Consider the following 17,858-nt stretch of genomic DNA (forward strand, 5'->3'; position numbering starts at 1 on the left):
TACCTTACTTCACTTACTCAACAGTCCCGTGTCCGCTCCTGCTCAGTGTGTGCTCCACCTATTCATGAGGTAAGTTTTTAACTCAGTGATTCATCTTCCCATCAGCCCCCTGCTCAAAGCTGCCATTCTTCTTGCTGCTGAAACAAAAAAAACCTGCACTTTGTTAGCAAAGGTGCATTGTCCATCCTTAATTGCTCTTAAGCTGACTGTGAACAGTCTGTGAAATTGAATTGACCTTCAGTTCCATTAATGGAGGAAATTCTGAAGATTCGAGTGACAATTCGAGGAAGGAACAAGTATGTGTTTCAAGTCAGAGTAGTATGTGACTTGGAGAAAATTTGCGGATGATAATGTTCCCATGTTTTGCATCCTTGTGTTTCTAGGTGATAGAAGGAAGTTGCAAAGGAATCTTGGTGAGGTATTGCAGAGCATCTTGTACATAGTATTCATGGCGTCTTGTGCATCAGTGGTGAAAGGTAACGTTTAAGATGGTGAATGAGTGCTGAAAATGCCTTGTCCTTTTCACATTTTTGAATTTCCAGAATATTCTTGCAGGCAAAAAGCTAGTGCCATCTGGATGGTGGAAAGACTGGTGACTTAACAGGTGAGAGATTCCGTGCAGTACATTCAGCCTATGACCTGCTTTTGTTGCCATGGTGTTTAAATGGCTGGTCCTTCAAAGTTTCTGGTCAATAATAATCTCCAGAATGTTGAGGTTCAGGTTTCAACAGTAGTATTGAAGTTGAATGTGAGCAGAAGGTGGTAACTGGCTGGGTTGGTTATTTGTTGATAGGACATAGCTGGGGGATATCTGCTTTATCAGATACATCAGATTCTGTCAAATGCTGCCATAATGTTAAAGGCAGTCATTTTCACCTTGGAACTGGAATTTGCATCCAGTTTGCATAAAGGTGCTCCATGTGCTCTGGAACGGAACCCAAATGAAGCATTGGTGGGTAGATTATTGCTGGGTAAGTTCTGCTTGACAGTACTTCACTGCTAGCACTTTACTAATGACTGAGAATGAACTGATGAAACAATAATTGGCCCAACTGGATCTGTCCTTTTATTTTACCTGGACAATTTGCCACTTTTGTCAGATAGATGTCAATGTTGTAGCTGCACTGAAGCACCTTGGCTAATTCTGGTGTACTAGTCTTCAACGCTGTAGCCTGGACATTTCAGGACCTTCAATGTGTCGAGTGTAGCCTTTTCTTGATATCATTTGGAACAGATCAATTTGGGTAAAGATTGATATCTGTGTTGCTGAAGACCAAGATTTTACCACCTCCATGACATTTTTCCAACTGAAGATGATTACAAATGCTTCTGCCTTGACATTTGCTTTTGAAAGTTAGGCTCTGCCAATATTGAAGTTAGGGCTGTTTATGGAGCTCTTTTTACTGATAGTTATAGAGTCATAGCATGGACACAGGCCCATCGGCCCAAACTGGTCCATGCCGACCAAAATGTCCATCCATGCTAACTCTGTTTCCCCGCGCTTGGCCCATATCCTTCTAATCCTTTCCTATTCATGTATTTGTCCAAATGCCTTTTAAATGTTGTTAATGTACCTGCCTCAACCATTTCCACTGGCAGCTCATTCCATATGCGTACCACCCTCTGTTAAAAAAAGTTGCCCCTCACGTTCCCTTTTATTCTCTCCCCTCTAACCTTAAACTGATCCCCTCTAGTCCTTGATTCCCCAACCCTGGAAAAAAGATTTAGTGCATTCACCCTGTCCATGCCTCTATGATCTTATGGGCGGCACGGTGGCACAGTGGTTAGCACTGCTGCCTCACAGCGCTAGAGACCCGGGTTCAATTCCCGCCTCAGGTGACTGACTGTGTGGAGTTTGCACGTTCTCCCCGTGTCTGCGTGGGTTTCCTCCCACAGTCCAAAGATGTGCAGGTCAGGTGAATTGGCCATGCTAAATTGCCCGTAGTGTTAGGTAAGGGGTAAATGTAGGGGTATGGGTGGGTTGCGCTTCGGTGGGGCGGTGTGGACTTGTTGGGCCGAAGGGCCTGTTTCCACACTGTAAGTAATCTAATCTAATCTAATCTAATCTAAAAAAATCTTATGGACTTTTTAAGATTCCTCCCCTCAGTCTTCTATGCTCTAAAGAAAAAAGTCCTAGCTTGTCCAATCTCTCCCTATAACTCAGACTGGTAAGTCCTGGCAACATCCTGTAAATTTCTTCTGCACTCTTTCCAGTTTAATAACATCCTTCCTATAGCAAGGTGACCAAACTAGAACACAATATTGCCTCCATGTGTGGCCTCACCAATATCTTGTACAGCTGCAACATAACTTCCCAACTTCTATACTCTGCCCTGAAAGATGAAGGCCAGTGTGCCAAAGCCTCCTTCACTGCCCTGTCTACCTGTGACTCCATTTTCAAAGCTACATGAACCTGAACCCGAAGGTCCCTCTGTTCCACTACACTCTTTAAGGCCCTACCATTCACCATGAAACTCCTACCTTAATTTGACTTTCCAAAATGCAAGACCTCACACTTATTGTTGTTTATCTTTCTTCATGGTTGGGTACAGCAACTCTGCAGAGCTTTAATTCTAAGTCCTGTATGCATGGGTTACTCCTAGCACAGCCAACCCATTTTCAACTATTTACACTTATTACTACCTTGCATTTTTCTTTTTCTCTCTCTCTTTCTCTCAGCTTATCAATAGCATTCTTTGTCTGCCTATCCGTTTTCTTTCTTTCTCTCTCTCTCTCTCTTTCCCTGTGGGCCTCATCTCCATGTCCTCTATTCACTCCCCTCACTACATCATCAATATAAATATCAGCCTTTCCCAGCTATTCTGTTGAGGGGTAATTGGATTTGACATGTTAACACAGTCTTTCTCTCTATAGATGCTGCTAGACCTGCTGAGTTCCTCCAGCACTATCTGTTTATGTTCAGTCTGAGCTGTTGACTGTGGGATCACTTCACGTTGTTTATGGCGCACCTTTTCTGTTGCTTCACATGGAGGTGTGATGCAGCTCTCCCAGGTTGTCAGCTCATTTTTAGATGTGCCTGACGTTACTCATGAAAGTCCTCCTCCAGACTCATTCCAAGCAGAAATCTGCTTCCTGGCTTGATGGGAATGATAAAGTGAAAGACATGACAATCCTGTAGTTAAAGCAAGTGAATAAATACAATTCCATGGATGGCCTACAGTGCCTCATCGATGCTCACTTTTGAGATGTTCAACCTGCCTCTCTGTGACTTGGCATTGTGAGAGTCCTGCAGAACATGAGCACATATCCAGGCTGACATTACAGTGCAGTATTGCTAGAAGTGCTTATATTCAGGCAAGATATTAAATCAAGGTTCTGTCAGTTCATCTGCTGCATGCAAATAATCACACAGCACTCCTGCCAAGGAGATGTGAGTATAGGCAGCATAGTTAGTAAATTTGCAGATGCCATGAAAATTGTAGGTGTAGTGGACAGCGAAGAAGGTTACCTCAGGGTACACGGGACCTTGATTAGATGGAGTTTAATTTGGAGAAATGTGAGGCACTACATTTTGGAAAGATAAACCAGAGGCAGGACTTAATGGTAATGTCCTGGGGAGTGTTGCCAAACAAGGAGACTTAGGAGTGCAGGTTCATCGCTCTTTGAAAGTGGAGTCGCAGGTAGACAGGGTGGTGAAGAAGGCGTTTGGTATACTTACCTTTATTGGTCAGTGCATTCAGCAGAAGCTGAGAAGTGTTGTTGTGGCTGTACAGGGCATTGCTTAGGACACTGCATTTAATTCTGGTCCCCCTGCTACAGGAAGGATGTTGTGAAACTTGAAAGGGTTCAGAAAAGATTTACAACGGTGTTGCCAGTGTTGGAGGATTTGAGCTACAGGGAAAGGTTGAATAGACTGGGGCTGTTTTCCCTGGAGCTGAGGGATGACCTCATGATTTTATCATGAGGGGCAGCGATAGGGTGAATAGCCAAGGTCTTTTCCCCAGAGCAGGGAAGTCCAGAACTAGAGGGCATAGTTTTAGAGTGAGGGGGAGGAGAATTAAAAGGGACCTAAGGGGTAGCCTTTTCACACAGAGGGTGGTACGTGCATGGAATGAGCTGCCAGAGGAAGTAGTGAAGGCTGATACTATTGCAACATTTAAAAGGCATCTGGATGGGGATGTGAATACGAATGGTTTAAGAGGGATATGGACCGGGTGCTGGCATGTGGGACTAGATTGGGTTGGGATATCTGGTTGGCGTGGACAGGTTGGACCGATGGGTCTATTTCCGTGCTGTACATCTTTATGACTATGACTCCAAAAAAGGGAGTTATCTTATTGTCTTTTGGGGTCTTGTGGTACATAAATCGCTTAATTTCCCTAATTTATTAGCCTGTATATATTCAAAAGTACTTCACTGAGAAATCCTAAGTCATGATCAGCTTGATATATAGTGCAAGTCTCTTCCCTTTTCAAACTAGTTGTGAATCAAGCAAGATTAACTTTACAAGTAACCATCTGGTTGCTGTATGCATCATTTCAATCCTGCTGTCAAGACTCCCATTTAGATTCAGTAAAGTACTATTTCCCTACTGACACTGGCTGTTTGTTGCTTTTGAGAAATCTGTAGTGTACTTATCATATATTTTATTAGGATCTGGAGACAAAAAAGCAATGCCCAAATCTCTCCTCAGGACGGTACTTGCAACCATCTGGTCTCTTGAGTTATTTTTGTCTGGGTCTGAGCTCTTAAGATTTGTTTCAAAGCTCTGTTTACTCAGCACCATAGATTTCAGCTGTAGCTCGGTGGCTGCACTGCTGCCTGCGATTAAGGAGGTCTTGGTTTTAAATTGGACTCAAGTAATTTAAGTATATAATCTACACCAATCTCTCAGTTGAAATGTTGCCTTTCAGATTGACACCACAATTTGAGACTATCTTCTCAGATTTAAAAAAACAATATTTTGAAGAAAAATTGGGAAGCTGGCCAATAGTTAACTCTCAAAGCAAAACAATTAAAACACCTTCCCTTGTGCAAAAATCTAAAAAACACTATGGATGCCTGAAATCTGTCAAAAGTAGAAATAGCTGGAAAAACTCAGCAGGTCTGGCAGCACCTGTGGAGAGAAGACAGTCAGAGTTTCACATCCAGTGATCCTCTTCTGCTGTCTGCAACTCTGGCTGCTTTGTGTTCTGCATGACAGTAGTAATTGCACTTCAGAAAAAACTTAATTAGGTTTGCAATATTCTGCAATCATTCAAGGTTCTGTATAGTTGCAAAGTCTTGATTTACTTGTAGTGTAAACTGTTGTACTGTCCCTCTGCACTTAGAAAACATTGGCAGTTTTAAGACTAATCCGTGTCTCCTGGACTAATCTTAACCTTCACAATGACCTTGGGTTTCGATTTATTTTGGTCTCCTGGTCACATGGATGCTTGGTAGGAGGTTGTGGAGTGTGTGTGTTATTTTAAACAGGCATAAGGCGGGGTCAGTGGTTTCAGCCCTTGTCAGTTATTGCGAGTAAAGTTTACCTGCACTCTTTGCAATGCAGAGGTATTTTATTGCAGTCTTAAATTATTAATGCAGACAATGGCTTTAAGCAAAAGTATTACTTAAAAGTGAGACTTTTGTTGAAGATTTTAAATCTTGCTTTCATGCAAGCTAGAGTCTCTTGCTTCTCACAAATTACTCAAATACTAAATTACAAATGATTGTGTAAATACAATCAGGAGAAAAGGATGTTGCTTGCGTGATGAGTTGACTTGGGCATAGCCACAAGAAGAACAACGGGGGCTTTTCTCCTGCGCTGTAAAGTGTTTTGATCATTTGAAATTTGGCAATCTTGCAGTTGGCCTGATTAAACGCAAGATATCTTCAATATATCTCTCTTTACAGTGATATTTAAGATATGTATGCCCAAGCGATTGTTTAAGTAGAAGTGTAAAAATGGCATGAGGTAAATTCCCGTAAAAAGGATATGCATTATCACATGCCTTCAAATCGCTAACATTATAGATTGAAACAATATTTTTAAAATAGAGTTTAATAAATTCACAGTCACAAAACCCATTTTTCCACATTTTAATTTCATGCAATTAATGCTGAGTGCTTCTTAATCAGACATTAAATTATCCTTCCCAAGCCAGTCTTAGCATTCCCTTTCATCTACCTTCACCGCTCAGAGGTGACATTTCTCTACATTAAAGTGAGAGTTGTTCCTGTAACTAGATGACTTTTATTCAGACAGCCAGCATAGACCTAATGAGCTGAATCACCTTGTACTGTGGGGTAACATTCCTTGATTCTAAAGTGTTATTTTTTCTTTTTTTGTAACTAAGGTTCATAGCTCCTTGAAAGTGGAGTCGCAGGTAGATAGGATAGTGAAGAAGGCATTTGGTATGCTTTCCTTTATTGGTCAGAGTATTGAGTACAGGAGTTGGGAGGTCATGTTGCGGCTGTACAGGTCATTGGTTGGGCCACTGTTGGAATATTGCGTGCAATTCTGGTCTCCTTCCTATCGGAAAGATGTTGTGAAACTTGAAAGGGTTCAGAAAAGACTTACAAAGATGTTGCCAGGGTTGGAGGAATTGAGCTGTAAGGAGAGGCTGAACAGGCTGGGGCTGTTTTCCCTGGAGCATTAGAGGCTAAGGGGTGACCTTATAGAGGTTTACAAAATTATGAGGGGCATGGATAGGATAAATAGACAAAGTCGATTTCTCCCTGGGGTCAGCGAGTCCAGAACGAGAGAGCATAGGTTTATGGTGAGAGGGGAAAGATATAAAAGAGACCCAAGGGGCAACTTTATCACACAGAGGGTGGTACGTGTATGGAATGAGCTGCCAGAGGAAGTGGTGGAGGCTGGTACAAAAGGCATTTGGATGAGTATATGAATAGGAAGGGTTTGGAGGGATATGGGCCGGGTGCTGGCAGGTGGAACTAGATTGGGTTGGAATATCTGGTGGAGCATGGACTGGTTGGACTGAAGGGTCTGTTTCCATGCTGTACATCTCTATGACACTATGACTTTAAGTGTGAGGGCGAACTAACATCCAAGTCTGAAACATTGATAATCTAGCCACTTCCACTGTCGAGAGAGCTCAACCAATTACCCGCCAATCAGCTGGTTGGTGAGCTTTGGAGAGTATCTCGACCTATCACAAGCCCAGACAGCAGTGTCTTCACTTCCCCAATTGGAGGGTCTGGATCCTGAAAGACTGTTGATCACGCCAGCCGCTCAGTGGATCCAACGGAGTCTTTAGCTTCTCATTGGGAGCATGTTGCAGGGAAAGGGGGGATTGGAGGCTTTCAAAGATCACCCCTTTGTCCCTCGTGTGGGTCTGATTGTCCACAGTTTGGGGCAATTAGAGGCCCCATCACTGACAGATTGCCATGGTCAGGCGAAAGTGAGGACTGCAGGTGCTGGAGATCAGAATCGAAGAGTGTGGAGTTGGAAGAGCACAGCAGGTCAGACAGCATCTGAGGAACAGGAGAGTCAACGCTTTGAGCATAAGATCTTCAGGAATTTCTAATGAAGAACTTATGCTCGAAATATCAACTCTCCTGCTCCTCGGATGCTGCCTGACCGGCTGTGCTTTTCCAGCTCCACACTCTTCAATTCAGATCGCCATGGTTACCTAGTCAAGAAACAAGCCACTTAGCTTGGGGATGCGGAGAGTTGAAGCCCTTAACGGGCCAATAATTGATCACTTAAGGGTCTTAAGTAGTGTCTTCAATGGATGCTCACATCCAGGACCTAATTGGTGAGCTAGGTAGGGCGCAAATGTCTCTGGGGTCAACTTGCCCCCAAGCTATTTCTAGCCACCTTCCAGGAGGGGAGCATTCTACCCTAAGACTCAATACCCTGTGCTACTCAGTTCCTCCGACAGGAATCCATCCAACGTCACGTCACTTGTGCTACTCTCTTGGATAGAAAGGATAGCTTCACCGATCTGTTGGAATACTTTGTCAGGAGTTTCTTCTGCATTTATCTGTAAAACAGAAGGCATTACAGTTTGCACAATTTAAAGACAAAAGCAAATTCAAATTTGTTAAGTGCACGCATTCATTTTCCTGCTCAAGTCAATGGGCAGCAATGATTGTTTGATCATTTTCATACCCACCTGTTCTGAAGATGTATCACAACATCTCTGAACTGGTCAAACAGAGAATATCTAAAAAGGGCTGAATTCTACAGTGAAAGTTAGCTTCTAGACTAGAAAAGGGTCCAGAAAGGGAAGGTGGCTGTGCTAAAGTATTGTTTAAAATAATACCATTTCCTCAGACCAAGTCTCACCTGTTCCAGGGGTGTGTAATAATATTTCTGCATAGATTGATTAGAAATTGTCTACCAATATCTCATGAAGGGCTCTTGAGGTATAGTGCTACTGTCCCTATCTCTGGACCAGACCAGAATAGGTCCCTATTCCAGAACCTTGGGTGGTATGACATGTCTGAATAAGTTCATTCAAGAAAGAAAATACCACTAGCTCAGGTGGTGTCAATACCTTTACCTCCTGTGAGTGAGGTCTGGGCCTTTGGATTTATAGGTTTTCAGATTTTTGATTGAAAAGTGAGCAGGGGGTGATGGAAGGCAGGCAGGAAAGTGGAGTTGAGATTAAACCAGGTCAGTTACGACCTCAATAAATGGTAGAGTAGACGCAACGGGCGAATAGCCTGCTCTGGCTAAGTCGTTTATTCCGGGACGTTAGTTGTAGTGTGTGTATGTGTGTGTGTGTCTCTCTCTCTCCCTCTCTCTGTATGTGTGTGTATGTCTCTCTGTATGTGAAATTGTGTGTGTGTCTCTCTCTCTCTGTCTGCGTATCCCTCTCTGTATGTGCATGTGTCTCTGTGTGTCTGTCTCACTCTCTCTGTGAGCATGTGTCTTTGTGTGTGTGTCTCTGTATATGCATGTGTCACTGTGTGTCTCTCTCTGTACGTGCATGTGTCTCTATGCCTGTGAGTCTCTCCCTGTCTGTGCATATCTGTGTGTTTCTCTGTGTATGTGCATGTGTCTGTGTGTCACTGTGTACATGTGTCTTTGTGTGTCTGTGTCTCTCTCTGTATATGCATGTGTCTTTGTGTATCTGTGTCTCTCTCCCTGTCTGTGCATGTGTCTGTGTGTGTGTCTCTCTCTCTGTATGTGCATGTGTCTCTGTGTGTCTGTGTCTCACTCTGTGTGCATGTGTCTTTGTGTGTCTGTGTGTCTCTCTGTGTATGTGTCTCTGTGTGTCTCTCTGTATATGCATGTGTCTCTTGTGTGTGTGTGTTCCTCTCTGTGTGTGTCTCTCCCTGTCTGTGCATGTGTCTGTGTGTGTCTCTCTGTATATGTATGTGTGTCTGTGTCTCTCTCTTTATGTGCATGTATTTCTGTGTGTGTGTCTTGCTCTCTGTACATGCAAGTGTCTCTGTGTGTCTGTGAGCCTGGGGCATTGTTTTTCTTTCTTTGAAAGGTAATATAAAACAGGTGGTATTGAATTGGTTTCCATTTTCTCTGTTCAAAGACAAAGTTGGACCTTAGCTGAAATAGATAGCTAATTTGATAGTGCGCCATTATACGTTGCCCATTAATCACCACCTGTCTGCTCCACCGTCTGTACACAGAGCCTTTTCTTCTGTGGGTGTGCTTTCTCTGTTCTGAGTCATAAACCGAACACAGTTCTGATCACTCAGTCCAGGCTGGGCTTTCAGTGTGATCCTGCATTATCAAGTTCAGGTGCCGTGACCTGGGCAAACTATATAGCATTGTTCACCTTTAAACCTGCACGGCTCATCAGCATGGCCACACATTAACAGGCAACTAGAAAACTCTGAGTCCGTTTTCTCAATACTGCCATGATTTTTGCTTCACAGTTTTAAATCTATTCAGGATACACACAGAAGAAATAAATTTACATTGATCACAGAATCATACAGCAAGGAAACACACCCTTCAGTGCAATTGATCCGTGTTGATCACATATTCCAATCTGACCTAGTCCCATTTGCCAGCACCTGGCCCATATCCCTCTAAACCCTTACTAATCATATACCCATCCAGATGCCTTTTAAATGTTGTACTTGTACCAGCCTCCACCACTTCCTCTGGCAGCTCATTCCATACACACACCACCCTCTGTGTGAAAAGGTTGCCTCTAAGGTCCCTTTTAAATCTTGTCCCTCTCACCTTAAACTTATGCCCTCTAGTTTTGGACTCCCTACTCTGGAGGGGAAAAGACCTTGTCAATTGATCCTGTCCATGCCCCTCCATGATTTTATAAACTTACATAAGGTCACTCCTCAGTCTCTGATGCTCCAGGGAAAACAGCCCCAGCCTATTCAGCCTCTCCCAATAGTTCAAACTTTCCAGTGCCAGCAAACATCCTTGTAATTTTTTTTTCTAAATCTGTTTTAGTTTAACAACATCTTTCCTGTAGCAGGGAGACCAGAGTTGAGCGCAGTATTCTAACAGTGTCCTCACCAAAGTGCTGTACAGCCACAACATGACTTCTCAATTCCTATACTCAATGTTTTGAACAATGAAGGCAATAAAGTGCCTTCTTAACCACTCCTGTCTACCTGTGACTCCACTTTCAAGGAACTATGAACCTACACTCCAAGGTCTCTTTGTTCAGCAACACTCCCCAGGACCTTACCATTCAGTGTATAAGCCCTATCCTGGTTTGTCCAATCAAAACGCAGCACCTCACGTTTATCTAAATTAAACTCCATCTGCCACTCCTTGGCCCATCTGATCAAGACCCTGTTGTACTCTGAGGTAACCTTCTTCACTGTACAGTGCACCTCCAATTTTGGTGTCATCTGCAAACTTACTAACCATACCTCCTGTATTCGCATCATTTATATAAATGACAAAGAGCAGTGGACCCAGCACCGAGTCTTGTGGCACACTGCTGATCACAGACCTCCAGTTTGGAAAAACAAGCACTTTTTGAATCTGCAGTGAGGAAGCAGGCCATTCAGTCCAGTGTGTGCACACTAATCCTCTAAAAAGCATTGCAACCAACCCCACAACTCTGCATTTCCCATGGCTAAGCCACCTAACCTACACATACCCAGATACTATTAGCAACTTAGCATGGCCAACCCACCTAACCTGTACATCTTTGGACTGTGGGAGGAAACCGGAGCACCCGGAGGAAACCCATGCAGACATGGGGAGAATGTGCAAACTCCACACAGGCAGTCGCTCAAGGGTGGAGTTGAATCCAGGTTCCTGGCGCTGAGAGGCAACAGTGCCAACCACTGAGCCACCATGCTGCCCAACTGTTGTTGCGTAGGAGGCCCTGAGATTATTAATTTAACAGTTTAGGCCAATTTTCTCATCCTCAAACCTCTGAAGGCAGTTCTGATGAAGAGTTATCAGATTCAAAACATCAACTGCTTTCTTCCCGCAGATGCTGCCAGCCTCCAGTAATTTCTGTTTTTGCATCAGATCTTCAGTATCTACGTTCTTTGTTGTATTTTAGATTTGTCTTCAATATCCTGGCCAAATCCATCCCTCGAAACAGTCACTAAAACATTACTTTGCAGTTTCTGCATACAGATTGGCTGCCAGAATTCCTACATTACAATGATGGTCAAACCTGAAAGACATTTGGTTGGTTGTAAAACCCTTGATGTCCTGAAGCTGTGAAAGTCACGACATAAACATAAGTTTTTTTGTGTGTGTGGGAGGCAGTTCTCCCTTCATTGTATTCTGAGTGCCTTTCAGACCACGTGAAGCAGGAAGCATGGTAACACTGACAAAATGGAATAGTGCTTGCTTAGGCTCAGCCATGCTGCTGAGCCAGGGCTGTAATTTAAGTTTGTAAAACACCAGCATCCCCCCCTCCACCACCACTTTCCAACAAGCACCAAGATGTGGCTTGGCTGGTGGTGAGAAGGGCTCTGCCTGTGAGATCCTTTATGCACGCCCGGACTCTCAGCCGCGCCACACGCTGCCCTCGAAGCGGCTGCGGGGGGGGGGGAGGAGACAGTCACACACCTCCTTCTGTGCCTACGCAGAAGAAGTCTGGAGAGGAATGCAATGGTGTTTGTCGAGGTTTGTCCCGAGCAGCGCCATGACGCGGGACTCCGTGCTCTACGGTCTGTTCCCCGGGACGCACACCGAGACGAACATCAACTGTGCCTGGAGGATCATCAACTCGGTGAAGGACGCTCTCTGGGCAGTCCGAAACCTGTTGATCTTCCAGCTGAAGGAGTTGACCCCAACTGAGTGTTGCAGACTGGCACATTCCAAGGTCCAGGACTACGTGTTGAGGGACGCGCTGAAGCTTGGGGCAGCTGCCGCCAAGGCGCGGTGGGGAAAGACCACCGTGTAACATCTGCCTGCCTAAAGAAGAACAGGGGGCCCGCGCAGTGATTTGGGCTCTGCTGACGCCTCAGCTAAAAATGTAATTGTACAGACCTGTAAATAGGAATGATTACTCTGTTTCGGTATGCAAACAAATGGAATGTTTACATATGTATGGCATGTCCAGTTATATAGATCATCAAAGTATTTTATGAATGAAGTATATTTTTGAAATAAAAAAACCACCACCAAACCAGCTTCAGACAGCTTTACACAGATTCCTCAGTGTAGCTTGAAGAAGTTCTGCTGTTTGGTGAGATTTGTATTTGCTTTTTCTCCCTTGTTCATCTTTGCTCTCTATGTACTCTCTGATCATTGATCTGACCTGTTAATTTTTTTCTCTCCACATGCTCTGCTGAGATTTTCTGGCTTTTGTTTATCTCCCAACTCTCCAGCATTCCTGCTTCTGGATTAGCTGGCTATTGTCATTGTGGGCTCTTACTGTGTGGAGATTACCTTCTCCATTTCCAACATAATAGTGGCTTCACTTTGGAAAAAGTACAGCAAACCTTTTATTATTCAACACCGATGGGACCAGGAATGTGCTGATTGTTCGATATCCCAGATAATCAAGAGTTCCACGTAATCAATGTAAAAACGCACATGTAATGCAGGGGATAAACACAGCACTGTTATACTTTATTTATAGCATAAATTACTTAAATAATAATGCTATAACTTTAGTACGTTGGATGGGTCAGTTTTTGTCCAATGTGTGCAGGAGGGTTTCCTGACACAGTATGTCAAAGGGCCGACAAGAGGGGAGGCCAGACTGGATCTGGTGCTTGGCAATGAACCAGCCAGGTGTTTGATTTAGTTGTAGGTGAGCACTTTGGAGAGATTGACCATAATTCAACTACGTTCAGTTTAGTGACGGAAAGGGATAGGTACATGCCACAGGTCAAGAGTTATCAATGGGGCAAGGGCAATTATAATGCGATTAGGCAAGAATTAGGATGCATAGAATGGGGTAGCAAAATGCAGGGGATGCAGACAATGGAAAAGTGGGGCTGGATAAAGGAACAGATATTGCATGTCCTTGATAGGTATGTTCCTGTCAGGCAGAGAGGAAGTGATAAGGTAAGGGAATTGTGGTTTATGACAGAAATTGCATCTCTTGTTACGAAGAAGGAGGCTTACGTGTTGATGAAACAAGATAGTTCAGATGAGGCAATGGAGAGTTACAGATCAGTTAGGAAGGATTTAAAGAGAGAGTTAAGAAGAGCAAAGAGAGAACACGAGCAGTCTTTAGCAAATAGAATAAAGGAGAACCCTAAAGCTTTCTATAGGTATGTGAGGAATAAAAGGATGATCAGGGTAGGAATAGGGCCAGTCAAAGACAGAAGTGGGAAGTTGTGTGTGGATCCTGTGGAGATCGGAGAAGTGCTAAACGAACATTTCTCATCATTGTTCACTCAGGAAAAGGAGAATATTGCAGAGGAGAAGAATGAGGTACTAGATATTAGACTATAAAGGATCGAGGTTAGTTACAAACAGGTGTTATCAATTCTAGAAGGAGTGAAAGTAGAAAAGTCCCCTGGGCCGGATGGGATTTATCCGAGGATTCTCTGGGAAGCTAGGGTGGAGGTAGCAGAGCCTTTGGCTTTGATATTTGAGTCGTATTTGTCTACAGGTTTAGTACCTGAGGACTGGAAGACTGCAAATGTTGTGCCCTTGTTCAAGAAGGGCAGCAGAGATGACCCAGATAATTATAGACTAGTGAACCTTACTTCTGTTGTAGGAAAGGTTTTGGAAAGGATTATAAAAGGTAAGATTTATAATCATCTAGCCAGCAACAATTTGATTTCAGATAGTCAACATGGCTTCGTCAAGGGCAGGTTGTGTCTCACAAACCTCATTGAGTTTTTTTGAGAAGGTGACCAAGCATGTAGATGAGGGTAGGGCAGTTGACCTGGTGTACATGGACTTCAGTAAAGCCTTTGATAAGGTTCCACATGGTAGGCTGATTGGGAAATTGCAGAGGCATGGAATTGAAGGTGATTTAGCAGTTTGGATTAGAAACTGGCTTTCTGTAAGAAGGCAGCAAGTGGTGGTTGATGGAAAATATTCAGCCTGGAGTCCGATTACTAGTGGCATGCCACAAGGATCTGTTTTGGGACCACTGCTGTTTGTCATTTTTATAAATGACATAGATGCAGGCATAGGTGGATGGATTAGTAAATTTGCAGACAACACTAAAGTTGGTGGAGTAGTGGACAGTTTGGAAGAATGTTACAGGTTGCAGGGGGACTTGGATAAACTGCAGAATTGGGTTGAGATGGCAAATAGAGTTCAATGCAGCTAAATGTGAGGTGATGCACTTTGGGAAGAATAACAGGAAGGCAGAGTACTGGGTCAATGGAAAGATTCTTGGTAGTGTGGATGTGCAGAGGGATCTTGGAGTCCATGTACATAGATCCCTGAAAGTTGCCACCCAGGTGGATAGTGCTGTTAAGAAGGCATACGGTGTGTTAGGTTTCATTCGTAGAGGGATTGAGTTCCAGAGCCGCAATATCATGCTGCAACTATACAAAACGCTGGTGCGGCTACAATTGGAATATTGTGTACAGTTCTGGTCCCCATATTTCGGGAAGGATGTGGAAGCATTGGAAAAGGTGCAAAGGAGATTTACCAGGATGTTGCCTGGTCTGGAGGGAAGGCTGAGAGACTGTTCTCATTGGAAAGAAGAAGGCTAAGAGACATACAAGATGATCAGAAGATTAGATAAGGTAGACAGTGAAAGTCTTTTTCCTAGGATGATGACATCAGCGTGTACGAGGGGACATAACTACAAATTGAAGGGTGATAGATTTAAGACAGATGTTAGAGGCAGGTTCTTTACGCAGAGAGTGGTAAGGGTGTGGAATGCCCTACCTGCTAATGTTGTCAACTCAGCCACATTAGGGAGATTTAAACAATCCTTAGATAACCACATGGATGATTTTGGAATAGTGTAGGGGGACGAGCTGAGAATAGTTCACAGTTCAGCACAACATCGAGGTTTGAAGGGCCTGTTCTGTGCTGTATTGTTCTATGTTCTAATACTAATGCAACTTTCTCTTCAATAAAACTCACCACAGAGAGCCTTCTCACTTGCACCCTCATCCGACTACTCGGACATTGCAGTATTGGAGGAGAAATTGACTTGAAATTGAATCAACTCTTGATATTTTATATGGCCATTTGATTGAACATACACATTTATATGGAGGTAAATGAATTTAAAAACTATAATAATTAGACAGAATAATACAGTAAACGTCTCAGGGAGGTGATGGCATTACTGCTGGGTTAGGTAAAAACAAGGACTGCAGATGCTGAAAACCAGAGTCTAGATTAATTGTCAATCCAGAGACCCAGGTAATGTTCTGGGGACCTGGGTCAGAATCTCAGCACAGGAGATGGTGGATTTTGAATTCAATAAAACAAAATCTGGAATAAAGAGTCTAATGATGACCAGGAATCCATTGTTGGAAAAACACAGCTGCTTCGCTGATGTCTTTCAGGGAAACAATCTGCCATCCTTATATGGTCTGGCCTACATGTGACTCCAGACCCACAGCAATGTGGTTGACTCTTAACTGCCATTTGGGTGATTAGGCATGGGCAATAAATGCTGGCCTGGTCAGAAGAGCCCTCATCCCGTGGATGAATAAAAACAAAGTTTGCTAGTTTATAAAAGTGCTGATTTGGAAGGTGCTGGTTATAACTAGGTTTGCTGTACTAACATTGGGCATTCTGATGTCCTTGAGTCACAGAGGTGGAAGGAAATGCATATCTTCCTGACTACCTTATGGATGAGGTTTTCCCTCTGGTACTTCTCAATGATTGGCTGAGCTGCTGAGAGATAGGCTTCGATCTGCCTGGAAACATTATCATCACCATCACTCGCTTGAGCTGATTTCCGGAGACGTTGTTCCAGTGTGTCTGTGGAACAGCTCAGGAAAAGCACCAGGCTGGGCTGACCAATCTGAAAGAGAGGAACGTGCAGAAATTTCAATTCCAGAAGAACACATAGGAAATCTGCATTCATACATGGCCTCAGACTTCCCAAATGAAGGAGTTGCAAAGGGAATGGTCTCTGAGGAATGCTGATAGGAGTGGGGAGAGAAAAATATCTCTGCTGGTGGGGGTCTGACTGTAGGTGGCAGGAATGATGAAGGATGATGTGGTGTATCCTGAGATTAGTGGGGTGGAAGGCAAGGACTAGGGGAGTTCTATCTTTGTTGCAGTTAGAGGGGTGGGGTTCAAGGACGGAGGTGTGGGAAGTGGAGGAGATACGCTGCAGGACATTGTTGATCAAGTGGAAGGGGAAATTGCGGTCCTTGAAGAAGGAGGCCATCTGGGATGTTCTATGGTGGAGTTTGTCCCCTTCGGAGCAGATGCGGTGGAGGCGGAGGAATTGGGAGTAAGGGATAGCATTTTTACAGGAGAGGGTGGGAGGAGGTGTAGTCCAGGTAGCTGTGGGAGTCGGTGGGTTTGAAATAGATGTCCATGTTCAGTCGGTTGCCGGAAATGGAGATGGAGAGGTCCAGGAAGGGGAGGGAGGTGACTGAGATGGTCCAGGTGACCTTGAGGTCAGGATGGAAGGTGCTCGTGAAGTGGATGAACTGCTCAGCCTCCTTGTGGGAGAACAAGGTGGTGCCGATACGGTCATCAATGTAGCAGAGAAAAAGGTGGGGAATGATACTGTTGTAACTGCAGAAGATGGACTGTTCCACCTGTCCAATGAAGATTAGATTAGATTACAATACAGTGTGGAAATGGGCCCTTCAGCCCAACAAGTCCACACCGACCCGCCAAAGCGCAACCCACCCATACCCCTACGTTTACCCCTTATCTAACACTACGGGCAATTTAGCATAGCCAATTCACCTGACCTGCACATTTTTGGACTGTGGGAGGAAACCGGAGCACCCGGAAGAAACCCACGCAGACACGGGGAGAACGTACAAACTCCACACAGTCAGTTGCCTGAGGCGGGAATTGAACCCGGGTCTCTGCGCTGTGAGGCAACAGTGCTAACCACTGTGCCACCGTGCCGCCCGTGCTGCGGCCCATGTGGGTGCCCATGGCTAACCCTTTGCTACGGTGCAGTTCCAACACTGGCTACTTCTCCTGAAACCCCTGTGCACGTGTCTTGACCACCCCTTTCTGTCAAAGTGGAATATTGTTCAGGTACATCTTGTCCCTCCAAAAAAAGGACAGATCTAATCTCGTCAATTACTAGCCCATCAGTTCACTCTCCATCATGAGTAAAGTGATAGCAGTTGTCAATGACAGTACTATCATGGCGTTGAGGTAGAGGATCAGCTGTGATCACTTTGAAGGGCAGAGCTGGGTCGAATAGTTTAATCCTGTTCTTCGTTTCTACTTGTCTATGTAAAAAGAAGCCAAGTCACTATAGTCCCAGAGGACCATTCTCATGAAAGAGAGATGACTGACAGTGATTTAACATGAGGGATGCCACCCGTCAGGTGAGGTGTGAGATTGAGAAGAAGAGTCATAAAGATGTATATCCCTCTATCCCTTCCTATTCATATAC

The 17,858-nt window shown here is 44.2% G+C and overlaps 1 protein-coding gene across 3 annotated transcripts in view; it reads right to left on the reverse strand.

Moving 5' to 3' along the window:
- Positions 1–7,562: 7,562 nt before the first annotated feature.
- The window catches only part of ak5 (adenylate kinase 5), an 87,727-nt gene continuing 77,431 nt past the window's right edge, over positions 7,563–17,858 (reverse strand). For all 3 annotated transcript variants that reach the window (XM_087990255.1, XM_043698685.2, XM_087990254.1), the window contains 2 exons: positions 16,104–16,283; positions 7,563–7,949 (listed from right to left, as the gene is read on the reverse strand). In XM_087990255.1, coding sequence (XP_087846381.1) covers positions 7,815–7,949; positions 16,104–16,283 — 315 coding nt within the window. In that variant the 3' untranslated portion in view covers positions 7,563–7,814. The remainder of the gene's footprint in view (positions 7,950–16,103; positions 16,284–17,858) is intronic.

Source organism: Chiloscyllium plagiosum, unplaced genomic scaffold (assembly GCF_037043375.1).
Source record: "Chiloscyllium plagiosum isolate Xiang-an unplaced genomic scaffold, Cpla_swu_hap1 HiC_scaffold_9, whole genome shotgun sequence".
NCBI lineage: Eukaryota > Metazoa > Chordata > Chondrichthyes > Orectolobiformes > Hemiscylliidae > Chiloscyllium > Chiloscyllium plagiosum.